This window comes from Equus quagga, chromosome 16 (genome assembly GCF_021613505.1).
Source record: "Equus quagga isolate Etosha38 chromosome 16, UCLA_HA_Equagga_1.0, whole genome shotgun sequence".
NCBI classification, from domain to species: domain Eukaryota; kingdom Metazoa; phylum Chordata; class Mammalia; order Perissodactyla; family Equidae; genus Equus; species Equus quagga.
The window spans coordinates 1,366,414-1,386,070 of record NC_060282.1 but is presented as its reverse complement, the minus strand read 5'-3'; the positions used below and the strand labels follow the sequence as shown (position 1 = coordinate 1,386,070).

Genomic DNA, 19,657 nt, shown 5'->3' with positions numbered 1-19,657 from the left:
GACCCTCAGACTCTGAGCCAGATCCTGTTGGAAGAAAAGTTTATGAGTCTACTGTTTCCTAGATCATGGCTTTTCCACCAGGCTCTCAGGGACCAGGATGAACGCAGTGTGAATCTCACTGCAACAGTGTCCCACACGCCCTAGTACAGGGCACGCCTCGGGCAGCATCCCCACCTCCAGGGAAAGACCCTCACCAGCAGTGCCTGGATTCCAGCAGTAAGGGCTTCTTCCAGTGGGGATAAAGTGAAGTGAGACACAAGCAGGACCAGCGCTGCTGTTTCCCGGGGCCAGAGTCCTGCGCCCCCGCCAGCCCGCAGCACACAGCGGGCTTCAGGGCAGAGGACCCCAAAAAGCAGCAGGACTGGGCGGGGCACGCCGCAGACCGGCGCCGGGAGGCGAGGCCTAGGCAATGGGGCCGTCTAACCACAAGGGGGTCCGCGAGCCACTGGGGGCCCGGAGCTGGGGGAGGGAGGGTACTTCCCCCGACCCTGGTTCTGCCGGGCCTTCGCCACTCACGTCCCTCCAGACTCCTGGGAGCCTCTGAGCCTGAGACCCCCCCCCCTGCTCTGGGGCTGCCTCCACGGCCCAGCGACCCGCCGAACATCGACTGAGCGCCTGCTGGGCCAGGGCTGCTGACCAGCCCGTCGGAGCCGCCGCCCGAAGGGCACCCAGATGCCCACAGGCCGTGCGCGAGGGGCTGGGGCAAGCAAGGGGTCCACAGGCGGGAAAGAGGCCCCACGGGGTACTCGAGCCCCGTAAGGAGAGGCCTTCGGGGCCTTCCGTCCACGCTTCGCACCCGCTTGGCCCTGACGCAGCAGCGGCGCTGGTTGCCTGTTTAGTTCTGGCCGCGTCGGCTCTTCGGCGCTCGGAGCCCTCCGGGGAGCTGTTTGCTGGGGACGGGTTCCAGGTGGCCCACGACGGGGGCACAGACGCGGGCGCAGGCAGGGAGGGGAGGTTGGGGAGGAGCTGTGGGGGCGGCGGGGCGGGGGGTGGGCAGGCGGGGGGCGGAGCGCGGGTGGCTGGGCGAGGCGGGGCGAGGAGAGGAGGAGGGGGGAGGAGAGGGGAGAGGGGAGCCGTGGGAGGGGAGGTGGGGCCGGGCGTGGCTGCCGCGGGCGTGGGCACCGACTTCCCGGCAGCGCGGGAAGCCCCGAGAGTCACGGGGCTGCACAGGGTGGAGCGGGTCCCGGGCTGCTCCCGTGCGCGCTCGGGGATGCGGCGCCGGCCCCCACCGCGGACTTAGCGGGGCCCGGCGCCCGAAGCGCCGTCCGTGCCTGCCCCGCGGCCCCGGGCCCCCGGCCTCGCTCGCCCCAAGGTCCGACAGTCCCCCCGGCGGAGAGTGGGTGGCTTCCTCGTGCCGCCAGCCGCGCGGGACCCTGCGCTCCCTGGGCTGGAACGCCCCTCCCGGTTCGCAGCTGCCTCGTTCCTCCCCCTCAGCCCATTCCCACCTGCCCCGAAGTCCGCCGGGCGCTGCCGCCAGCGCGCTCTCCCGGTTCTCGGGCCCTGCTCTGGCCTCCCGGGGGCGGGAGCTGCGGCCTGCCCCTGCCAGGGTCCCCGCGGCGCCAGCGCCCCACACCGGCTAGGGGGAGTCTGGGATCCGCCCACAGGGAGCTTGTCTTCCTCGAAGGCCAGTTTGTTGACCCCCCAGCTTTGTTGACCCCTCCCAGGCTCCCAGTCCCTGGTGAGAGCTCGCCATCGCTACTGGGGACATGGTTTTCCCTCCGCAGCTCTGGTCCCCAGGGCCTGCCTAGACTTTGCCCAGGCGGCGTGACCCATCTCCAACAACATAGGGTGGCTGTGAGGAAGAGGTAATGTCGCCCCAGAGTTCCTGGTCCTCAAGATGTCCTGGTGCTCCAAACCCCTCTGCCTGTAAATAGGGGCCAGGGAGCAGATGGGGTGCAGGGCCAGCCTCCCCCCATCCTTCCTCCTTTTCTCCCCAGCAGGCTCACTTCCTGCCCTCTCAGTCTGACCTCTGTCCTGGGCTGAGTCAGGAGCTCAGTGCTTCTTGTTTTGGTTTGGTGGTGAAGAACGGAAAGTGGACAAGGACATGCAGCGGTCCTTGGTGCCCCACCCGGCCCCAGGCTGTGGCAGCCCCAGGTCCCTGCCTCAAGGCAGGTGGGCACAGTGTACCACGCCATCTCCTGTTGCCATGGCCACTGCGGCCACCATGCTGCTCCTCCTGCCCACGGATGGCACCTGCCTGGTGCCTCTGCCTCAGACTGAGTCCCCCAGGGGCTGCTGCTGCGCCACCTCCACCCCATCAACCCAGACGGCAGCCAAGGCATTGGAGAAAAGTAAACCAGGGCTGGTCACACTGCTGCTGGAACCCCACAGCGAGGTTCACCCCGCACTGAGGAGGCCGCCACCTCCTGACCTTGACCTGGAGCCTAGTGCCTGGAGAGAGGGAGATAAGACGCAAGAGGTCTCAAGAGGCTGCACGGCTTTCAAGGCTCTTTCCTGCAGGACCAGGGAGACGCAGGCTGAGCTGGAGGAAAGGGGGCATGGAGGAGGGAGCACCTTCTAGCATCAACAGCTGTGGGCTCAGCACAGCCCCCCAACACACACACTCGAGTGCACATATGTACAAATGTGTGCACCCACGGACACAAACACATACACAGGTACAAGCGTGCACTGCCCAAAAAACATATGGATACAGATACACACATGAACACAGACACACATATACATACAATATGCACGTGTGTGCACATGTGCAAATGCATGCACACATACACACGTGAACAGGAACACGCACATGCTCAGCCCTCCCCAGGCTCCTGGAGCCTCCTGCCACCACCAGCAAGGACACCCTGCTCACACTAGAGAATGGGCTCCAGGGGCTGGACTGGAGCTTGGGAGCCCCACGCTGAGCTGAGTGGTCATCCACTACCCCAGAGACCCTCAGCCATCAGAGCTCTCAGGCCTGCACCCTAGGCCCCTGGCGTGGAGACAGAAATGGTCTCAAAGGCCCCAGGTGAGCCCGGAGCAGGCCCCTACCCCCCTGGATGGATGGTGCCTGTCCGTGTCTGACGCAGGGTGCACACAGCAGTTCTGGACTTCTGCTTGCACAAGATGTTCCCTTTCTGTTTGAATCTGTGTTTGCAGTTATTTGCAGCCACAACATTTCAACACACACACCACGGGGAATCATCTTCCCTGCACTGGTGTCAGGGCTGCTGGCAGCGGCTCTGCCTGGCGGAGGCCTTGTCTGGGTCACTCCCAGGTTCCTCAGCCAGAAGGGCATCTGGCACCAGGTGCTGATGCACGTGTGCTGAATGAGTGAAGGAGTGTGGCAGAGCTTTCAAGGTAGGTCTCAGGACAGCCATCGGCCAGGGGCCCTGATGTGGGCTCCAGAGTATGGAGGGGTAAGGGCCTAGAGGCAGGCTGTGGTGGTGGAGAAGGAGGGCTTTGGGGCTCCCCGGCTGCTTTGCGCTGGACAGGATTTGACTGTGGTCCCGGAGAATTCGAGCACCGAGGAGCCTCTGACAGGCCTGGTGTTGTTTGCTGGCTCTGGATCTCCTAAGTACAGGCACACCTTGTTTCACTGTGCTTTGCTTTATTGCACTTTGCGGATACTGCATTTTTTACAACTTAAAGGTTTGTGGCAACTCTGTGTCAAGCAAGTCTTTTGGCACCATTTTTCTAATAGCACTTAATTTTTAATTAAGGTACATGTATTGTTTTTTTAGACACAAGGCTATTGCACACTCAATAAACTACAGTATAGTGTAAACGTAAGTTTTATATGCATTGGGAAACCAAAAAATTCGTGTGACTTGCTTTATTGCGATACGTGCTTTATTTCAGTGGTCTGGAACCAAATCTGCAAGATCTCTAAGGTATGACTGTAACGGCTTTATTGAGATATAATACACATTCCATACAATTCACCCATTTAAAGTGTAAAACTCCATGGGTTTTAGTACGTTCAGAGTTGTGCAAATATCACCACAATCTATTTTAAGAACATTTTCATCACCCTGAAAGAAACTGTGTACCTATTGGCTGTCACTCCCTATTCTGCCTCCCCCCAGCCTCTGACAACCACTAATCCACTTTCTGTCTCTATGGATTTGCCTGTTCTGAACATTTCATAGACATGGATCATGTGATATGTTGTCTTTTGTGTCCAGCTTCTTTCACTTAGCATCATGCTTTGAGGTTTGTGGACATGAAGGAAAAAAACAGCCAGTTATTTGACCAGTGGAATCGGTTTATTTGCGAATAGCAGAGGAATTTCAGACTGGAACAAGCAAGTTATAGCAAAAGCCATAGGCGAGTCCAGCAAGCGAAGGAGAGGAACGTTACTTTATAAGAAAAAGGAGGAAGTTGGGAGGGGTTGTTCTGAAGGAGCATCCTTTGGTGGAAATGGAGAGTTCAGAGTGGTGACAGTTTCTCACTGGCTGAGCTGCTTGGCAGGAGGAACAGGAGGAACTCTTCTTCTTCCTGTTGGGGTGGTAATTGGCAGGCCCTCCCGTGGGTCTGTAAGTAGGTGGAGTCTAGTGTGGAGGGCTCCCCACTCCTGGCCTCCTGGCCGGGTTTTCAGTGAGGTCTCCTGGACTCTGAGTCCCAGGTTCCTCCGTGTTGTACCATGTGTCAGAACCTCCTTCCTTTTTGTGGCTGGGCGCCACTCCGTCTCAGGTCTCCCGTGGTGTTAAGGCACCAGATTTCTTTACTCTGCATCACTCATGGATATCTGGGCTGTTTCTATGTTTGGGCTACTATGAATAATGCCGGAGGAATGTTTACGTGCGATTTTCACCTTCTCTTGAGTGTGCACCCAGGGGTGGGGTGGATGAGTCCTGTGGTAATTCTCTTTAGTTTTCTGAGGAAACTGCCAGACTTTTTCTCAGCGGCTGCACCATTGTACCTCCCCCAGCATGTGAGAGTTTCGGTTTCTCCACCCTCCCCAGCACTGGCGGCCTCTCTCTTTTGTGATGCAGTCATGCTGGTGGGCGAGAAGTGGCTTCTCACTGCGGTCTGATTTGCATTTCCCCGATGGCTAGTGACGTGAGCATGTTTTCTTATGCTTGTTGGCCCTCGTACGTTTTCTTTGGAGAAATGTCTGTTCAGAGCCCCTGCCGTGAGCTAGAGTTTTAAGAGACAGGGAGAAGGGCCATGCGGTTGGAGGCAGGCAGGCTGCCGGCGGCGCTGGTGGCAGGACGCAGAGCTGGCTGTCCCCTCTCCTGGTCTAGGGCCCCCGGGGCGGGCTCATGAGGGCATTTCCGGGAGCACCAGCACACCACCTCCTCTCCCGCAGTTTCACTTTTGGATCTGGACATTCGCTGGCCCTGCCCTTGCTCCGGAGCTCCAGGGCAGAGTGAACGCACCTCACCCGCAGGGTGGCCTCGCTTCCCTTCTGGGCCGGAGCCTGAGCGCCACGGTCACGGTGAGCTGTGCTCGGCACCTCCCCCGCTGCCTCCCTTGGCGCCCGGGTGGGGCCCCATTCACTCTGGGTGGGGGGATGCCGGCCCTTCTGCGGGGCGCCCTGGTCCCAGCACCCTCTCAGGACTCCCCACAATCCCAGACCAGCTCGGGGGAAACCCCAAGCCTCTGGGAAGGCAGCCACCTCGCCAGCCCGGCTGCGTTTCCGCTTGACTCCAGGGTCGGCCCTCCAGGTGCCCCTTGGCCCCCACTCCGATTTCAGACCAGCACTGAGGCTCAGAGGCTTCCTGCCCAGTGGGGATGGCTGGCTCCTCTGCTGGGCCCAGGTCTCCTGTTTCCTGCGTCAGGCTTGCTTTGGTCTCTGGCCTTGGACTGGTGGCTCATGAAGCTCCAGGCATGAGAAAGCCCTAGAGGATATGCCTGGGAGCTGGGGACCCTCTGGCTGGCCTTGCTGTGGGCCCTGTGGCAGGTACCCAGGAGATGGTGGCTTCATTTCTCCCCTGCCGTCTGGACGCCTCAGCCAGGAGGCGACTGCTACAACAGACAGAGCATCAGCCTGGGGGTCCCCTGAAGCCCCCCTCGCCCTGTTCTCCCTTAGCAGGTGCTTTTCCTGAGTGGCCATAAGCCTTATTGGGCTGACAAAGGGTGGTGGCCTTGGTGGGTAGCCCCACCTGCCCCGTCCCACCCCACCCCAGCACTGAGAGTCCCAGGGCTTTCTTGGGCTGCTTCTGGGCACTCTGGCCATGGAACAGATGGTGTGAATGGGCTGAGTCCTGCTGAAGGCTGTGAATGACGTCCCAGCCTGGGGGCGCTCACAGCCCCGTGGAGAGGTGGATGAGTGGATGACAGCGTGGGCACTCCATTTCTTTCTGTGTTGGGTAGTGGTCAGGGCAAGAGCTTTCTGCCAATCAGAGCATCCCAGGACTGGCCATGCAGGCTTGCTTTGGAGGGAGACAGCTCCCCGTCATTGGAAGCATCCAAGTACCACCATTCTGCTCAACCCCCCTGCCACTCTTCCAGCCCTGAGGGCACAATGCTTGACCCATCTGTCCTCCTCAGGAGCATGGCATCAGCCTTTGAGAGGGTAGTCAAGAGCGTCATCCGGGAGCTGGACCAAAGAGGGGAGCTCATCCCAGTGGACAGCCTGCAGAGCTCCACCAGCTTCCAGCCCTACTGCCTATTGGTCAGGAAGCCCTCGAGGTCGTGGTTCTGGAGACACCGCTACAAGTGTGTCAACCTGTCCATCAGGGACATCCTGGAGCCCAATGCCCCGGAACCAGGTACCCCACCTGGCACTGCATCAGAGCCCTGGGTGGGAGGGGAACAAGCAGACCAGCTTGCCATCTGCCCTGGGCCTCTGGGCTCTCTGCTGCCAGAGGGCAGGACCTTTTCAAAGGTCTCCCAGCCTGGGTGGGACAGGTGGTAGCTCGTAGCACGGGGCCTCAACTCTGGTCTTTCTCCAGCTGTGGAACGTGGCGGCCCCTTCCACTTCCAAGACACTGTGGACGGGCAGGTGAAGGGCAGTGTGGAGCTGACAGCCCCAGGACATGGGCGGTTGGGAGGTGGGGCCTCAGTGTCCGGCAGCTCCAGTGCCTCCATGAACGTGTGCAGACTTCAGGTCGTCCCCAACACCTGGGTGGCCATGCAACAAGAGCGGTGAGCCGCGAGGGGGGGGGGTACCTGCTGACCCTGAGCAGCCTCTGGGTCACAACCTAGAGGCGTTAGGGGTCACAGGGTGTCTGTGCCAGGCTGAGGGTCAGTACAGTAGAGGGAATTCCCAGAAGCAGGGGCGTGTGGGGCCAGGTGGCAGGGCAGGAGGCTGCAGTGGTAATGGGGGCCTGCATCCCGAGGACCAGGGTGGCCAGGCGGAGCCCAGGGGGTCTAGGGTCAGACAGGTCAGGCTGCTGTGTGGAGGCTGGGGTGGGAGGAGCAGACGTGGGGACACCTGTGAGGAGGACCATTCGCTCAGAGTGAAGACTTGAAACTTGAACCCAGGAAGGGGCAGGGAGTGGAGGGAGGGAGCAGCCAGGTGAAGGTGTCCACTCCTCCCTGCATCCCACCCACCAACACTGACAGCTCCCGGTCCCTGCTGCCAGCTGTCCTCATCCCCCCTGTATGTGCACGAAGGTCCGGGAGAGGGAAGCTAGTGCTGTGGTCCGGGCTGGGGAAGGGCACCCCCGTAAGCTGCCTGGGCTCCTACCCCGCACAGGCGCCTGCGGCAGCCTGAGCACAAAATCCTGCAGCAGCTACGGAATCGTGGGGTCGATGTGTTCGTGGTAACGGAGGTGCTGCAGACGCAGAAGGAGGTGGAGGTCACCCGGACCCACAAGCAGGAGGGCTCGGGCCAGTTTGTGTTGCCTGGAGCCGTGGGCTTGCAGGTGTGGCGCAGGTCCTGCAGCGGGCAGGGGCCTGGGAGGCAGGAGGGCGGTGCCCCCCGGCAGACCCTGGCCACCAGCACCCAGCCCACGCCCGGCCCTACAACCCAGTGCCTGGTCCTGAGCCCATATCCATCCTTCAGGGCCAGGGCCAAGGCCACCTGAGCCAGAGGAAGACGGTCACCATCCCCCCAGGCAGCATCCTCGCATTCCAAGTGGCCCAGCTGGTTATTGGCTCTGACTGGGGTGAGCCGTGGTTGGGGGTACTTTTGGGGCCAAGACTCGCAGGGCAGAGGGGCAGAGAGACAGGGAGGCCTGAGATGAGCCACCGGCTGGCTGGGGGTGCTGTGGGCATCTGGTTGCATAGCTTCCTGGGTCAGGGTGGCCGAGGGTGCCAGGCTCTGGGGTGTAGGGGGTTGGGGCACACTGGGGGAACCTCTCGGGGTAGCCCCGGGGGGTGAGGGAGAGGCTGGGAGCCCCAGCCCACCTGCCTCCTCTCTCTGCCCCCACATGGCTGCCAGACGTCCTCCTCTTCCCGGGCAAGAAGCAGAGGACCTTCGAGCCGCCCCAGGCAGGTGAGGCCCATGGCCCCCCGCCCCACCTGGGCGACAGGAGGAGCATGCTCCAGGCACTGAGGCCTTCTCCTATGCACGTGCACACACACGCACAAGGGTGATACAGCCACAGGCTGACATCAGTCTGGCATGGCCTTGCTCCCTGCCCTGGGCTGCCAGTGTTGGGGTGGTGGTGACGCAATGTGAGGGCCCAGGGAAGGCCTCAGCTCTCTCTGATTTGGGGACCCACACCCTGCACTGACCAGCTCTGCTTGCCCAGGCCAGAGGTCTTCCTGTGAAGACCGCAAGCCACCGCAGACTTTGGATGTCAGCTCCAAGAGCGTGTCAGGATTCAGGATCGAGTCGGGTCAGTACCTTCTTGACTGCCTCTGGGACCCATGGTGGGCTCCCCTTTACCCCCCTGGGGGGGTCTGTCCTTCCTTACCAGGGCTTTCCAGGGCCCTGTGGGCACCCGGGCAATGCCAGCCCTGTCCCCACAGATGGGTCCACCGAAGACGGGTTGGTGCCCACCCAAGACTTCCAGGGCCTGCAGAAGGAGGTGAGGGCGCAGGCCGAGGGCCTGGAGGGCTTGTGCAAGGACCTGCGTGAGCAGCTGCTGGGAGGCTTGCGGCAGGTGCTGCGGGAAGAGCTGGCCCTACAAGCCCTGGAGGAGGCGGTAAGCAAGTGGGGCAGGGCTGGTGGAGCCGGTGAAGCCTGTGCCCAGCCAGCCACGCTCACGTGCCCCACCCTGTGTCCCCAGCTGGAGCAGGGCCTGTGCTGTGGGCGGGTGGAGGAGCCTCTACACGGTCCAGGGCGCGCCATCCTTGACTGCATGGTGCTCACCTCCGGAGTGCTGGAAAAGGACCTCGCCGGCCCCATCTCCTACCTGCTGGGAGCACTGGCTGGTGAGGGAGCCCTGGGGCAGGTGGGTAGAGGGCAGGGCTTCCCAAGCTGGGCCTTCTGGAACCCCCTCTCACCCATGGTCTCTACCCAGTGCTGAATGAAACCCAGCACGTGCTTCTGGCCGAGCTGCTGGAGACGGGGACCCTGTTGGAGCAGTTCGAGCTGGTGAGAGGGCGCAGGTTGGAGTGGAAGGGGCCGGCCTGTGGTATGGGGCCCCATCTAGGATGGGGTGGTAGGGGAGAGCACTGGATGCCCAGGGGCCCCCACTGACAACCTTCCACCCTATCCTGGCAGGTGAGGAGCCTTTTGGAGCAGAGCTCCCCATGGCAGAGTTGCAAGGCTGTGTTCCTGCCACCCAAGCTCCTGGGGAGCAGTTGGGGCCCAGAGGCGCCTGCCTGGGTCCTGCTGGAGGAGTGCGGCCTAGGCCTGCAAGTGGGCGCCCCCCAGGTGTCCTGGGAGCCGCAGGCCCAGGGCTGCACGTGTGCACTCTACGCCTGCCTGGCGGTGCTGCTGAGGCTGAGCGAGCCCTGCTAGCCTGCACACCTGGGCAGCTCTCTAGGCAGAGCAGAGCTCACGCCCACCCAGCTGCCAGCCCTGGGAAGGCGAGAGCTCAGTGCAGCCATGTGGCCAGGTCACCATGGGGTTGGAAGTTGGGGAAAGTCAATAAATGTGATGTACTAAGGAAAGATGTGTTACTGTTTTTGAGGGCCCTAGATCTGGGGTATGGAGCAGGAGTGGGGACTGTGCCCACATAGACTAGGGAGAGATGTGGGGGCCAAGAGCAGGCCTCTCCTCATTAGTCTCACTCTTGCTGCGCTTTGGGGCTAAGGGGAGCCTTCCCTGTGTTTGCACCTGGCCACTCTGGAGTGACCAGCCACGTGGCCAGGCTCCTGGCCCCTCCCCAGCATGCTGGCCTGTGAAAGAATAGGGCAGAACAATTCCACCAGGATGGGTCTCTATCTGCCTGAGGGAACTTGAGAACATTCTGCTGCAGCTAATGGGCCCATCCTCGGCCCACGGGGGCTGCAGAGGGGACTAGAGCAGGTGTGGCTGATGGGCAGACAGACCCTACACTCTTGGGGCTGCACAGAGGCTCCTGGAGAAGCAGTGACCCACCGGAGCCACTGGCCTTTGGTGTCCATCTCACTGAAATGCATTTACCCGGAGGTAAGAGTCCCTCTCCACGGAGGAGGCCTCCTAACCCTGAGTTGCAGGTCCCTGGGCTCCAGCAGGTCTCAGAGCACTTGCCTCCATGGAAATCCAGGGCCTCGGCAGCCAGTGGGGGTAGCAGCCCCATGCGCAGGAAGAGATGGTAGCTGATCTAGCCAGGGAGTTTATCTCGTCTCTGGGAGCTTGAACAGCCAGGAGAAATGTGCCTTTCTTTGGTGGGAACCACAGTCTGCCTTCCTCCACTCACTGGAAGGTGGAGGAAGCCACATGCCACCTCTGTCATGGCACACCATTGACATGCAGCGTCAGGACTCGCTAAAGGCGAGGGACAGTGGGTTCTGCTGTGGCTGGGATGTTAATCCCCCAGAAAACCCAGGATCCAAGCCCAACGGTGAAATTAATATTAAAACAGAAGACAGGCCGGCCCGGTGGCACAGCGGTTAAGTTCGCCCGATCTGCTTCTCAGCGGCCTGGGGTTCACTGGTTCGGATCCCGGGTGCGGACATGGCACCACTTGGCACACTATGCTGTGGCAGGTGTCCCACATATAAAGTAGAGGAAGATGGGCACGGATGTTAGCTCAGGGCCAGGCTTCCTCAGCAAAAAGAGGAGGACTGGCAGTAGTTAGCTCAGGACTAATCTTCCTCAACAAACAAACAAAACAAAACACAGAAGACAGAGTGCACCCCAAACACCGCAGGTCCGGGTTACAGGACACCCTAGAGATCAATCTCCACACAGTCAAGTGAGAAGCTCCGCGCCTCAGGCCCTGCTGTCTTCTCCAGGACCCAGGGCCTCCTGTGGGGACCCTTGTTAGGTGACTTGTCTGGAACGGCCTGGGTCTTAGGAAGCACTAGCTAAGTGGGCACACAGCACTGCTTCGGCGCCTGAGACTCTGCCCTCAGTTGAGGGGATAAAACACGTCCTGGTCAGCCCCACCCAAGCCCCACTTGGAGATATGACTGCTGGCCATCGGGCTCCAGGACCACCAGTGCCTTGAGGTCTGCAGCGACATAGCCCATCTAAGTGTACTTAGGCACCAAGGGCAAGGCAGGAGAGCCTTATGGGGAAAGGAATGGGTTCTGATCCTAGCTCCACGTTGGAAGATTCACCACGGGATGGGCTCTCTGCAGGCAGAGCTGATGGACCTTGTCCTCCGGACACTCACAGACCGGAAACGCTCACCGGGGGGGCGGGGCTGTGGTATTGCCATGCGGGTGGGGGCAGCCTCTGGTGAATCAGGCCACCACTCTACCAGGAGCCTCCCCGGGGACCCCAGCAGTGAAGTTCCCAAGAAGAGTCATGCTCCCAGGGTCCCGTAATAGTCTGGGCCTTCAGGCTGCGTGGGCTTTGCATCAAACTCGTGTGGGGCAGGCAGAGTCCCACAGGGCTCCCAGCCCCTGGGCGGGGCCACAGCCAGGTGGGCGGACGCACGACCATGAGCAGGCAGCAGCCGTGTGCACGTGCACGTGACAGCCTGCAGTCCAGTGGCCTGTCCTGCTGTGGTCTGTGTGGGGACAAGTGTATGCCTGGTAGGAGAGTGATCAGCGAATGCTCAGCCAAGGTTCTGGCTCCTGGGCTGCAAGGGGTGGGGTGGAGGCAGGCTTGCTTCTGCCCTCAGGGGCTGCCGTGAGGGGGTCCATGAGCTCCTGGTGAGCCCAGCCTGGGGCCCAGCCCGAGTCAGGGGTCTGTGAGAATGCTCCTCGCGGACCCCAACTGCAGCAATGGAAACTGAGGAGGGAAACCCAGCCCTGCACAGGGGCCCCTGTCCTGGGAGCCGCAGGCCTCCCTGAAGGGTGACCAGCTTGAGAACCACCCCGAGGTCAACACAGATGTCCACGATGCACCCACCAATCCCCTTGCCCTCCCTCCCTCTCCTTCACTGGGGGTCTCACGCACGGCATGTCCAGAGATACGTTTCTTGTCGTTTAACCAGTTTTGCATGTGCTTTGGAAGATCTAAACTAACACACCAAACCATGCTTCTGGCTCCACACAGACCTGTGCCCTTGGCCTGACCCCACCCTGCCCTGGGAGACCTCCATAGACCCCAACCCCTTCCTGACTGAGCTCCGACCTCGTCAATTCAGCGTGTGTTGGACCACAGCACAGCTTCCCTTCCTTGTTTCAAGGTAGACCCTGCCTGACCCTGGTCACAAGCCTGCACCCTGAACCTGCCTGACCTCTGACCCCACCCCTGGGCTGACCCTTACTCTCGGCCACACACTGCCTTATCTATAATCTCAGTCTGACCTTGATTTTGGACCAGGCCCAGCTCATCAGAATCATATCCTCGGCCCAGGCCCAGGCCCCAGACAGATAACAGATCGCTTTGATCCACGTGTCTTTATTGTAAACACTTTCCATAACAGGTGGGCAGGACCCCACACCTGTCCCCAAAGGGTCCCCAGTCTGGTGTGGACTGCTCCCAGCCCTGCAAGAGGCTGTGTGAGTTGAGGTCTCCCTCAGGAGGCAACTTTAGGGGGTAGACCTTGAAAAGCAAGAGGACTTTCCGAGGTGGGCATTCCGAGTGGGGGAACCCGCCAGGGCCGGCGCCAGGAGGGGCACGGTCACAGCTTCAGAGGCTCCCAGAAGGGTCTCTTCCCCTTCCTAATTCACCCCCGTGTGGGGCGCTGGGGTACCGGCTCGAGGGCTCAGTCTGGTGGGGTGCAGATGCTGGCACCCCACGCCTGAACCCACAGGTCTAATCCCAGCCCTGTGGTGTCCAGTGGGGAGGTGAGGGGACACCTTCTGAAGAAGGCTCGGTGGGGGGGGCTCTGACACGATGAGCGGGGGGGACGGGGGGCACGAATGGCAACAGGCCACAGGGCAGCAGGTGTGGGCAGGAAGACAGATCAATGCCTCCTGAGGAGAGAGAAACCTCAGAACCTCAGGCCAGGACATAGGCCGGAGAGGAGAGGGGCACGTGACAGGGCAGGAGGCAGGCTGCTGGGGCGGCCAGGAGGGCCCTGACAGGCAGGGGAGCCTGGGCCAGGCAGGGGGTGGAAGCCCAGGAAGTGGGCAACTATCATGGCACCAGCTTACAGGGCTGTGCCAGCTTCACAGTGTCCCCCACCAGACCCAGGTAGGGGGGCATGGCACATTCTAGGGGGCCAGGAAAGCAACAGATCTGAGGAGGAACAAATGGACGCATGGGTGCAAGAGGCAAGGGGCTGAGGGTGAAATGGTGCTCGGACAGAAGGGGCTGCTGTCCCTATAGGTCACATGGCGGTCATGGTGTTGAGCTCCTAGAAAGCAGTCATTGTGCACACCAGGCCTTGGGGTGGGGGGGGCCTGAGAGGGGAGGGCACCAGCGTCCAGCACCAGGCCCAGGGTGCCCCTCAAGCAGAGCATCTTCTGCAGATCTGCCCCCACCAGGACTGGCCACAGTGTGGTGGGGTGCCCGACTCAGACCCCTGAGGGTGGGCATGGAGTCAGGCTCAGCCGGGTCCAAAACAGCCCCAGCGGCCTGCAAGGCTCCGACGCTGGAAGGGGCTGTCTGCATAGACTGGCCAGGGCCGGCTGGGACGGGCGCGGCGCCCACCAAGGCGGGAGAGGAGCAGGCTGCGGGGACGGCTTTGCTCCTGGGCTAGCAGCACCACCTGCTGGGCGGACACATGCGCCACGGTGACCACAGCCGGCTCGGGGTCGCTCTGCAGCTGCCCCAGGTCTGCGGGGACAGGGCAGTTCAGGCAGGGTGGGGGGGGCTTTTAGGATGGCCAAGCGCCCTGGGTCCCTGGCCCTCCACCTATCCATTCCCACCCACCCCACCCTAGCACCCACTGCCTGTCCAGGACCCCACACCCTGGTCGGGTCCTCACCCTGGAACAGGGAGTCCAGCAGGTCCTGGCTGACATGGCTGGGACTCGAGTGATGGACGAGGAAGCCTGGACCAAGGCAGACCTGTGAGTGTTGGCCCCACACCTCCAGCAGGGAGGGCTCTGGGTGGGAGCGACTGTGTGGCACCAGGCCTGCCTCACCTATGAGCACTGCAGCTGCCCGGCGCAGGGGGACCTGTGGGCTCCGCAGGTAGCCCTGGGTCTGGCTCAGGAAGCTGGGCACATGACTTGGGTACTGCTGAACCTGGGGACAGAAGGGCTCATGGCAGGACAGGAGGCAGCAGAGGTGAGCCCACAGGCTGGGGTGCCCTGTGGAGCCCCCAGGGCAGGGCATCAGGGTCTGAGACCTTAGACTTGCCACCACTTTGGCTGGGAAGGGGACAGTTTGGAGGGGGAAGTGGCCCCGGTGTATACTGGACCAAGTGGGCAGCTGACGACATCCTGCCACTGTCAGTGTCCTCCCCCGACTGACCAGGCGGTGGCAGATGCGGCTTAGGGCCTCAGGGCTGTCGTAGTGGGCCACAGTGACCATCTCCTCCAGGAGGCCCCAGCGCAGGGCCTGGTCACAGCGGGCCAGGGTCCACTCCGAGCTCTGGGACAGGGGAAGGAAGCAGGGTTAGGGATCTAGAAAGTGACAAGTGGTGGCCAGAGTGTGGCCAGGATGAGGGATGGAGGAGCCCAGGGCAAGTAGCCCAGGGAAGACCAGGAACCTGGGAGCCCATGACGCCTGCCCCTAAGGTCCTTGGGGAAGTCCCTGACCTGCGATCTTCGGAGAGGCGATGGGGTGTGGAGGGATAGGGCTGGGTGGGGACAGCCTTGGGACAGTCTTGGGGGGCGGCTGACCTCAGCAGCGTCCTGGCTGGGATCGTGCAGGCGCAACAGCAGCGGCACAAGACTCTGCAGCATCAGCTTCCGCAGGGGTCGGTGGAGCCCCACCCGGAGGCCGCCCTGGCCCTGCCGCACCAGCGTCCCCAGGAGCCCGACCGCCGAGGCGCGGACCGAGTCCCGGGCCTGCGTGGGAGGACGCAGTCAGGGCGGAGCAACGAGGGCGAGGGTCTAAGGAGGGCTGCTGTCTGGGGGCGTGACCTGGGGGCCTGGAGTGGGGCCTGGTGGGGAAGCCTGGGGAGAGGGGCACAGAGACGCAGAGTCTGGAAGGGAGGACTTTGGAGAGGAACCGGCAGGGCCGGCGGCGGGGGGGGGGGGGGGCGGGGCTCACGTCGTCCAGCAGCGGCGGGAGGCGAGGCCCCAGCTCCGCGCTCAGGAGCCGCACGGGAGCCCGCGGCCGCACCAGCAGCCTCCGCAGCGCGCCCAGCGCGGCGCCCACGAGCCGCGCGTCGCCTTCGCCCAGCGCGCCCAGGAGCGCAGGCACCAGCGTGCCCACGTGCCGCACCTGCGGAGGCAGGGACTCGTGGGCGTCCCTCGCAGACCCCTCCCCGCCCTGCCCCGCCCCGCCCCTCACCTTCCCGCGGTTCAGCGCCATATGGCCGAGGCCGAGCAGGCCGAGCCAGCGCACGGTGGGCTCGGGGTCGCCCTGCCAGGCGCGGAGCCGCTCCAGAATGACCTCCTCTCGCAGGAGCCGTGCCGTGGGTCGGCTCTGCAACAGCTGGGCGGGGGACAAGGGGTCAGCACGCTCCCGGTCCCTGTGCTGGGACGGCGGCGCAGTCCACCGTCACCTCTCAGCATGCATCCCGGAAAAGGGCTCACCCCGGTAAAGAAGGCCATAGCCGTGAGGCGCTGCGTGTCGTTGGGGCTGCGCAGCCGGGGAAGCACGTCGGCGAACAGGCCTCTCAGGTGGTGGTCGGCGTGAGCCACCATGGCACTGGGATGGGGCGGAAATGGGAGCTCTCCCTCTGCTTCCTGCCTCACCCCTTGCCTCCACCCGACCACCCTCATGCCCCTGCCTCTTGCCCCACCCCCATGCTCTGCACCTGGCCAGCAGCAGGACGCCCTCCAGGTGGGTGTGGGCTCCCACCAGCCTCCTCCAGCCTCCAGCCTGCTCCATGCACGTGACCACCATGCGGCTGCCATCCCCAGTAAGCAGGGCCTTCAAGGCCTCCACTGCGCAGCTGGAGGGGGAGGCAGCAGGGGAGTGGGCAGCAAGGGCCAGGAGGACGCTGGCCCAGCCTTCACTTCCCTCAGTGTGCGCCCCTCACCTGGCGTGGCTGTGCGGTGGCCCGCGGTGGAATGGGGCCCAAACCTTGGGGGTGTCAGGGGAGTGCACTCCTTGGGCCAGCTGGTGCAGCTGTGTGACCAGTACGAGCAGGAGATTCGGGTAGAAGCCCCGCGTGGCGCCCACGCAGCCAGACACAGCCAGCATCTCCCCAAGGGCACGAGTGGCCTGCAGAACAAGTGGCCCATTCAGGCTCAGAGGCACCAAAGACAGGACGAGGACAAAGCCTCAGACACTGGAGGGACATTCGGGAAGCACCTGACTCAGGTGAGAACCTGCTGCCCCCAACCCCCTGCGGGGCAACTCTTCTGCCCCCCCCACCCCCCCCCCCCCCCCCCGGGCAGGGGGGGGGGAGTGCCGGGGAGAGGGGCCAGTCCCCTGGCAATGCTGGCCAGAGCTACCTACAGTCAGCGCCTCCAGCTCAGGCCCGGCCGCACCCTTGAGCGTCCACAGCAGCTGCACCAGCACCTGCCCATTCACGCGCTGGTTCCGGCTCAGGCTGCGCCACAGCTCTGCTGCCGCCCTGGGGGTATGAGGTTCGTGAGACAGGATCTGGTGTCAGGATGCGGGGAGTTGCCAGGTCAGGGTTGGAGGTGGCCACAGGACTCCAGCAGGGAGTGAGGCAGGCAAACCATGCCCCCACACCCTCCCCCAATTCCAGAAAAACAACATAAGTGGCATCTGTGCAGACCACAACAGAGCTGAGTTCCACAGGATCAGCTGCCTGGCAGGACCTCTCAGAAGCCTGTAGGGCCAGCAACAGTGAACGAAACCTGGCATGGTAAACAATACCGTAGAGAATAAAGCCAAGGATAACTTCTCCTGGGGCGGATTACTCAAAGAGCCGGGGGCGCAGGGGTGCAGAAACCACCTGGCTCACTTACCCTGCCTTGGAGCACAAGCCCAGGCTGGGCTCCAGGGGCAACGTGGACAGAGAAGGCAGGCCCCCAGCCAGGCACCCAGTACGGAGGACCCCAGGTGGGAAGGGTGGGGGACTTTTCTGAATGAAAGGAGAGGCAGGGGAGAGGTGGGCAGCAGGAGTTGAGGGGAGGGAATTCAGAGGCTCTGTCTCCCCCATGACCCCTCCTTTCAGGGTCAGACTCGACCCCAAGCGGGAAGAGGGAAGGAAGCTGCGTGGCGGCTGGGGGATGTGGTGCCTGGCAGGGTGGGGCAGGTTACCGGTCCAGGGGCATCGAGCACAGCAGCAGCGCGCATACCACGTCCCGTGCGTGCTCCAGGGCTAGTGCGCTCAGCACCCGCAGGGCCACCCGCCGGGGCCTCCCCTCGGCTAGGCTGGGCACCTGTGCCAGCAGCCCACGCACTAGGGCATGCACCTGGCATGGAGGGATGGATGTCAGTGGTCAGGCCTCCTTGATACCTGGACATTACCCCCTGTATTCGCATGGCGTAGGGAAAGCCTGAAGGGGGCGTGCGCGTCAGGCTGATCGCTCCAACCCCCCAACCTTGGAGGAAAAGGCAGGAGTCTCTTGGGTAGGGAGGGCTGGGGGCTGACCTGGTCCTCCAGCCGCTCCCCTCGGGCCTCCAGGGCTGAGGACAGGGTGAGTGCTGTTGCCTGGGTCCCCGCAAAGCCAGCCTCCTCCAGGCAGGCAGCCGTGTACAACGCCAGGTCAGCAAGGGCCCCCTCTTCCGGGGAACTCTGGGGGGCCTAGGGTGGGGTGGGCAGATGAACGAAGTCCCCTTGCCTCTCCCAGTTCTCTTACCCAGCAACCCCTCAGCTCCTGACAAAGTCCCTGTGCCCTTCTGTTGTTCTCCAGCCCCCTCCCTTGCCCCCCAGGCCCGTCCCCCTCAGCCTCCCTTCCCCTACCGCTCACCTGATGGGCTCCCTTGGGGGCTGGCTCCTGTATGCAGGGTGGGGAGCGGGGCTCACGGCCAGCTGTGGGGATGCTGGCTGCATTCCCAGGCTTTGCCTCAGGTTCAGGCTGAGGGCCCATGACAGGGGGTCTCAGGGCCTGCCCCTGGCTGGCCTGGATCCCTTCAGCCAGAGCTGTCAGGGTTAGGGCCCCTACAGGGGCACCCCGGGGCCGGCCCCACACACCCCCAGCCATGGCCATGGCACACGCCAAGCTGCTCAGCCGGGCCCAGCCTGCAACACCTGCCCCCGATCCTCCCAGGAAGTCGTGCCCAGCCTGACCTAGAAGCAGGCCCCGGGCGGGACCAGGGACAGGTGTGGCATGTACGTGTGTGAACATGTGCTCTGTGTGTATGGGGGGGTTGGGGAGCCACACAGAGGTGTCCCCAGGCACAGTGCCTGCTGGGGGCATGTGAAGGGCCCTCCTGCCCAGGCTGCTGGCAGTGAGTGGCCAGCCTGAAGCTGAGCATCTGGGGTCTGGCTCTGCCCACCAGGGCCCTGGGGGAGGGGCAAGATTCCTGGAGACAGTGGATCTGCAAGGGGAGGGGGAGAAGGGCCCTTGACCCTGACTTCCCATCCCTCTGGATGGGGGGACCCCGGGCAGGTGTGGATAGCCCTGAGGAGGCCCCAGCAGGGGCCAGAAGTCCGGGCCCAGCCCTGAGCTAAGGCCTTGCCTAATTCAACCCTAAAGAAGCCCGTCTGGTCCAGGGCGGGCCTGGGGCTGGGGGCGGGGCTGTCTCCACTGCATTCTCACCTAGCAGCCATTCTGGGGATGGGGATGATTGGGAGTTGTCACTGCCTCTGAGCACTGGGAGGTCCTGGGATAGGAGAGATAAGGCCAGGAGCCACATCCCCTGGGCGCTCTTGCACTTGACTGCCATGATTGGGGTGGGCCTTCTGAGTCCTGGCCAGTTCTGACATGCCCCTTCCCCCCAACGCTGGACCACAGGGTTCCTGGGTCCTGGCACCTAGGAAGTGCACAGCTGAGAAGTGGTGCCTGTGGGTCCCTGGGGCCCAGTGTGTGTTCTGCCATGTATGTGCATGTGTGTATCTCCAAGCCTCATGCTCCCCATGGCTGGCCTGACTTGGCCTCTGCCCCAGATCCCCACTGTCACCTCACCCAGCAACACAGCAGGTGCTGCCCAGCCTGAGCCTGGGGAGCCAGAAGAGCTGGTCCAGCCAAATACTTGGGCAGGCGGAAGTGTTCCGGGAAGCACCCCAGACACTCAGCATTCCCTCACGCTCTCGCCTGCCTGTGCCACCTCATGCTGCCCAGACAGGAGAGGCCCAGGTCCCCGCCCTCCGGGTCTAGTAGAGCCTAGAACCTCTCTCCTGAGCAGATCCTCTGGAGACCTGACTAGCTTGTCTGCACAGAGGCAGGGCCAGCCCAGG

The 19,657-nt window shown here is 62.9% G+C and overlaps 2 protein-coding genes across 6 annotated transcripts; one reads left to right on the top strand and one right to left on the bottom strand.

The window, feature by feature from the left end:
- The first annotated feature begins 3,150 nt into the window (after window positions 1-3,150).
- Window positions 3,151-9,903, top strand: GSDMD (gasdermin D). Of its 3 annotated transcripts, none has more exons than XM_046641798.1 (12): window positions 3,151-3,306; window positions 5,261-5,389; window positions 6,445-6,665; window positions 6,849-7,041; window positions 7,595-7,763; window positions 7,904-8,006; window positions 8,282-8,335; window positions 8,595-8,681; window positions 8,815-8,990; window positions 9,075-9,219; window positions 9,309-9,382; window positions 9,512-9,903. In XM_046641798.1, exons 3-12 carry the CDS (start codon window positions 6,449-6,451, stop codon window positions 9,749-9,751), a joined length of 1,458 nt encoding a protein of 485 aa, XP_046497754.1. In that variant the 5' UTR covers window positions 3,151-3,306; window positions 5,261-5,389; window positions 6,445-6,448; the 3' UTR covers window positions 9,752-9,903. The 3 variants fall into 3 exon arrangements, with proteins under 3 accessions (XP_046497754.1, XP_046497753.1, XP_046497752.1); XM_046641797.1 differs by lacking the exon at window positions 3,151-3,306 and adding an exon at window positions 4,220-5,010; XM_046641796.1 differs by lacking the exons at window positions 3,151-3,306; window positions 5,261-5,389 and adding an exon at window positions 5,405-5,986.
- Window positions 9,904-12,727: 2,824 nt separating this feature from the next.
- MROH6 (maestro heat like repeat family member 6) lies at window positions 12,728-19,655 on the bottom strand. 3 transcript variants are annotated; one of them, XM_046641759.1, is made up of 13 exons: window positions 18,228-19,653; window positions 17,909-18,061; window positions 17,575-17,729; window positions 16,801-16,918; window positions 16,379-16,563; window positions 16,154-16,291; window positions 15,930-16,044; window positions 15,442-15,828; window positions 15,069-15,236; window positions 14,698-14,817; window positions 14,367-14,469; window positions 14,208-14,273; window positions 12,728-14,056 (listed from the first exon to the last, which is right to left on the bottom strand). In XM_046641759.1, exons 1-13 carry the CDS (start codon window positions 18,840-18,842, stop codon window positions 13,827-13,829), a joined length of 2,553 nt encoding a protein of 850 aa, XP_046497715.1. In that variant the 5' UTR covers window positions 18,843-19,653; the 3' UTR covers window positions 12,728-13,826. The 3 variants fall into 3 exon arrangements, with proteins under 3 accessions (XP_046497715.1, XP_046497713.1, XP_046497714.1); XM_046641757.1 differs by having other exon boundaries at window positions 14,367-14,817; window positions 18,228-19,655; XM_046641758.1 differs by having other exon boundaries at window positions 12,728-13,988; window positions 14,367-14,817.
- Window positions 19,656-19,657: the final 2 nt, after the last annotated feature.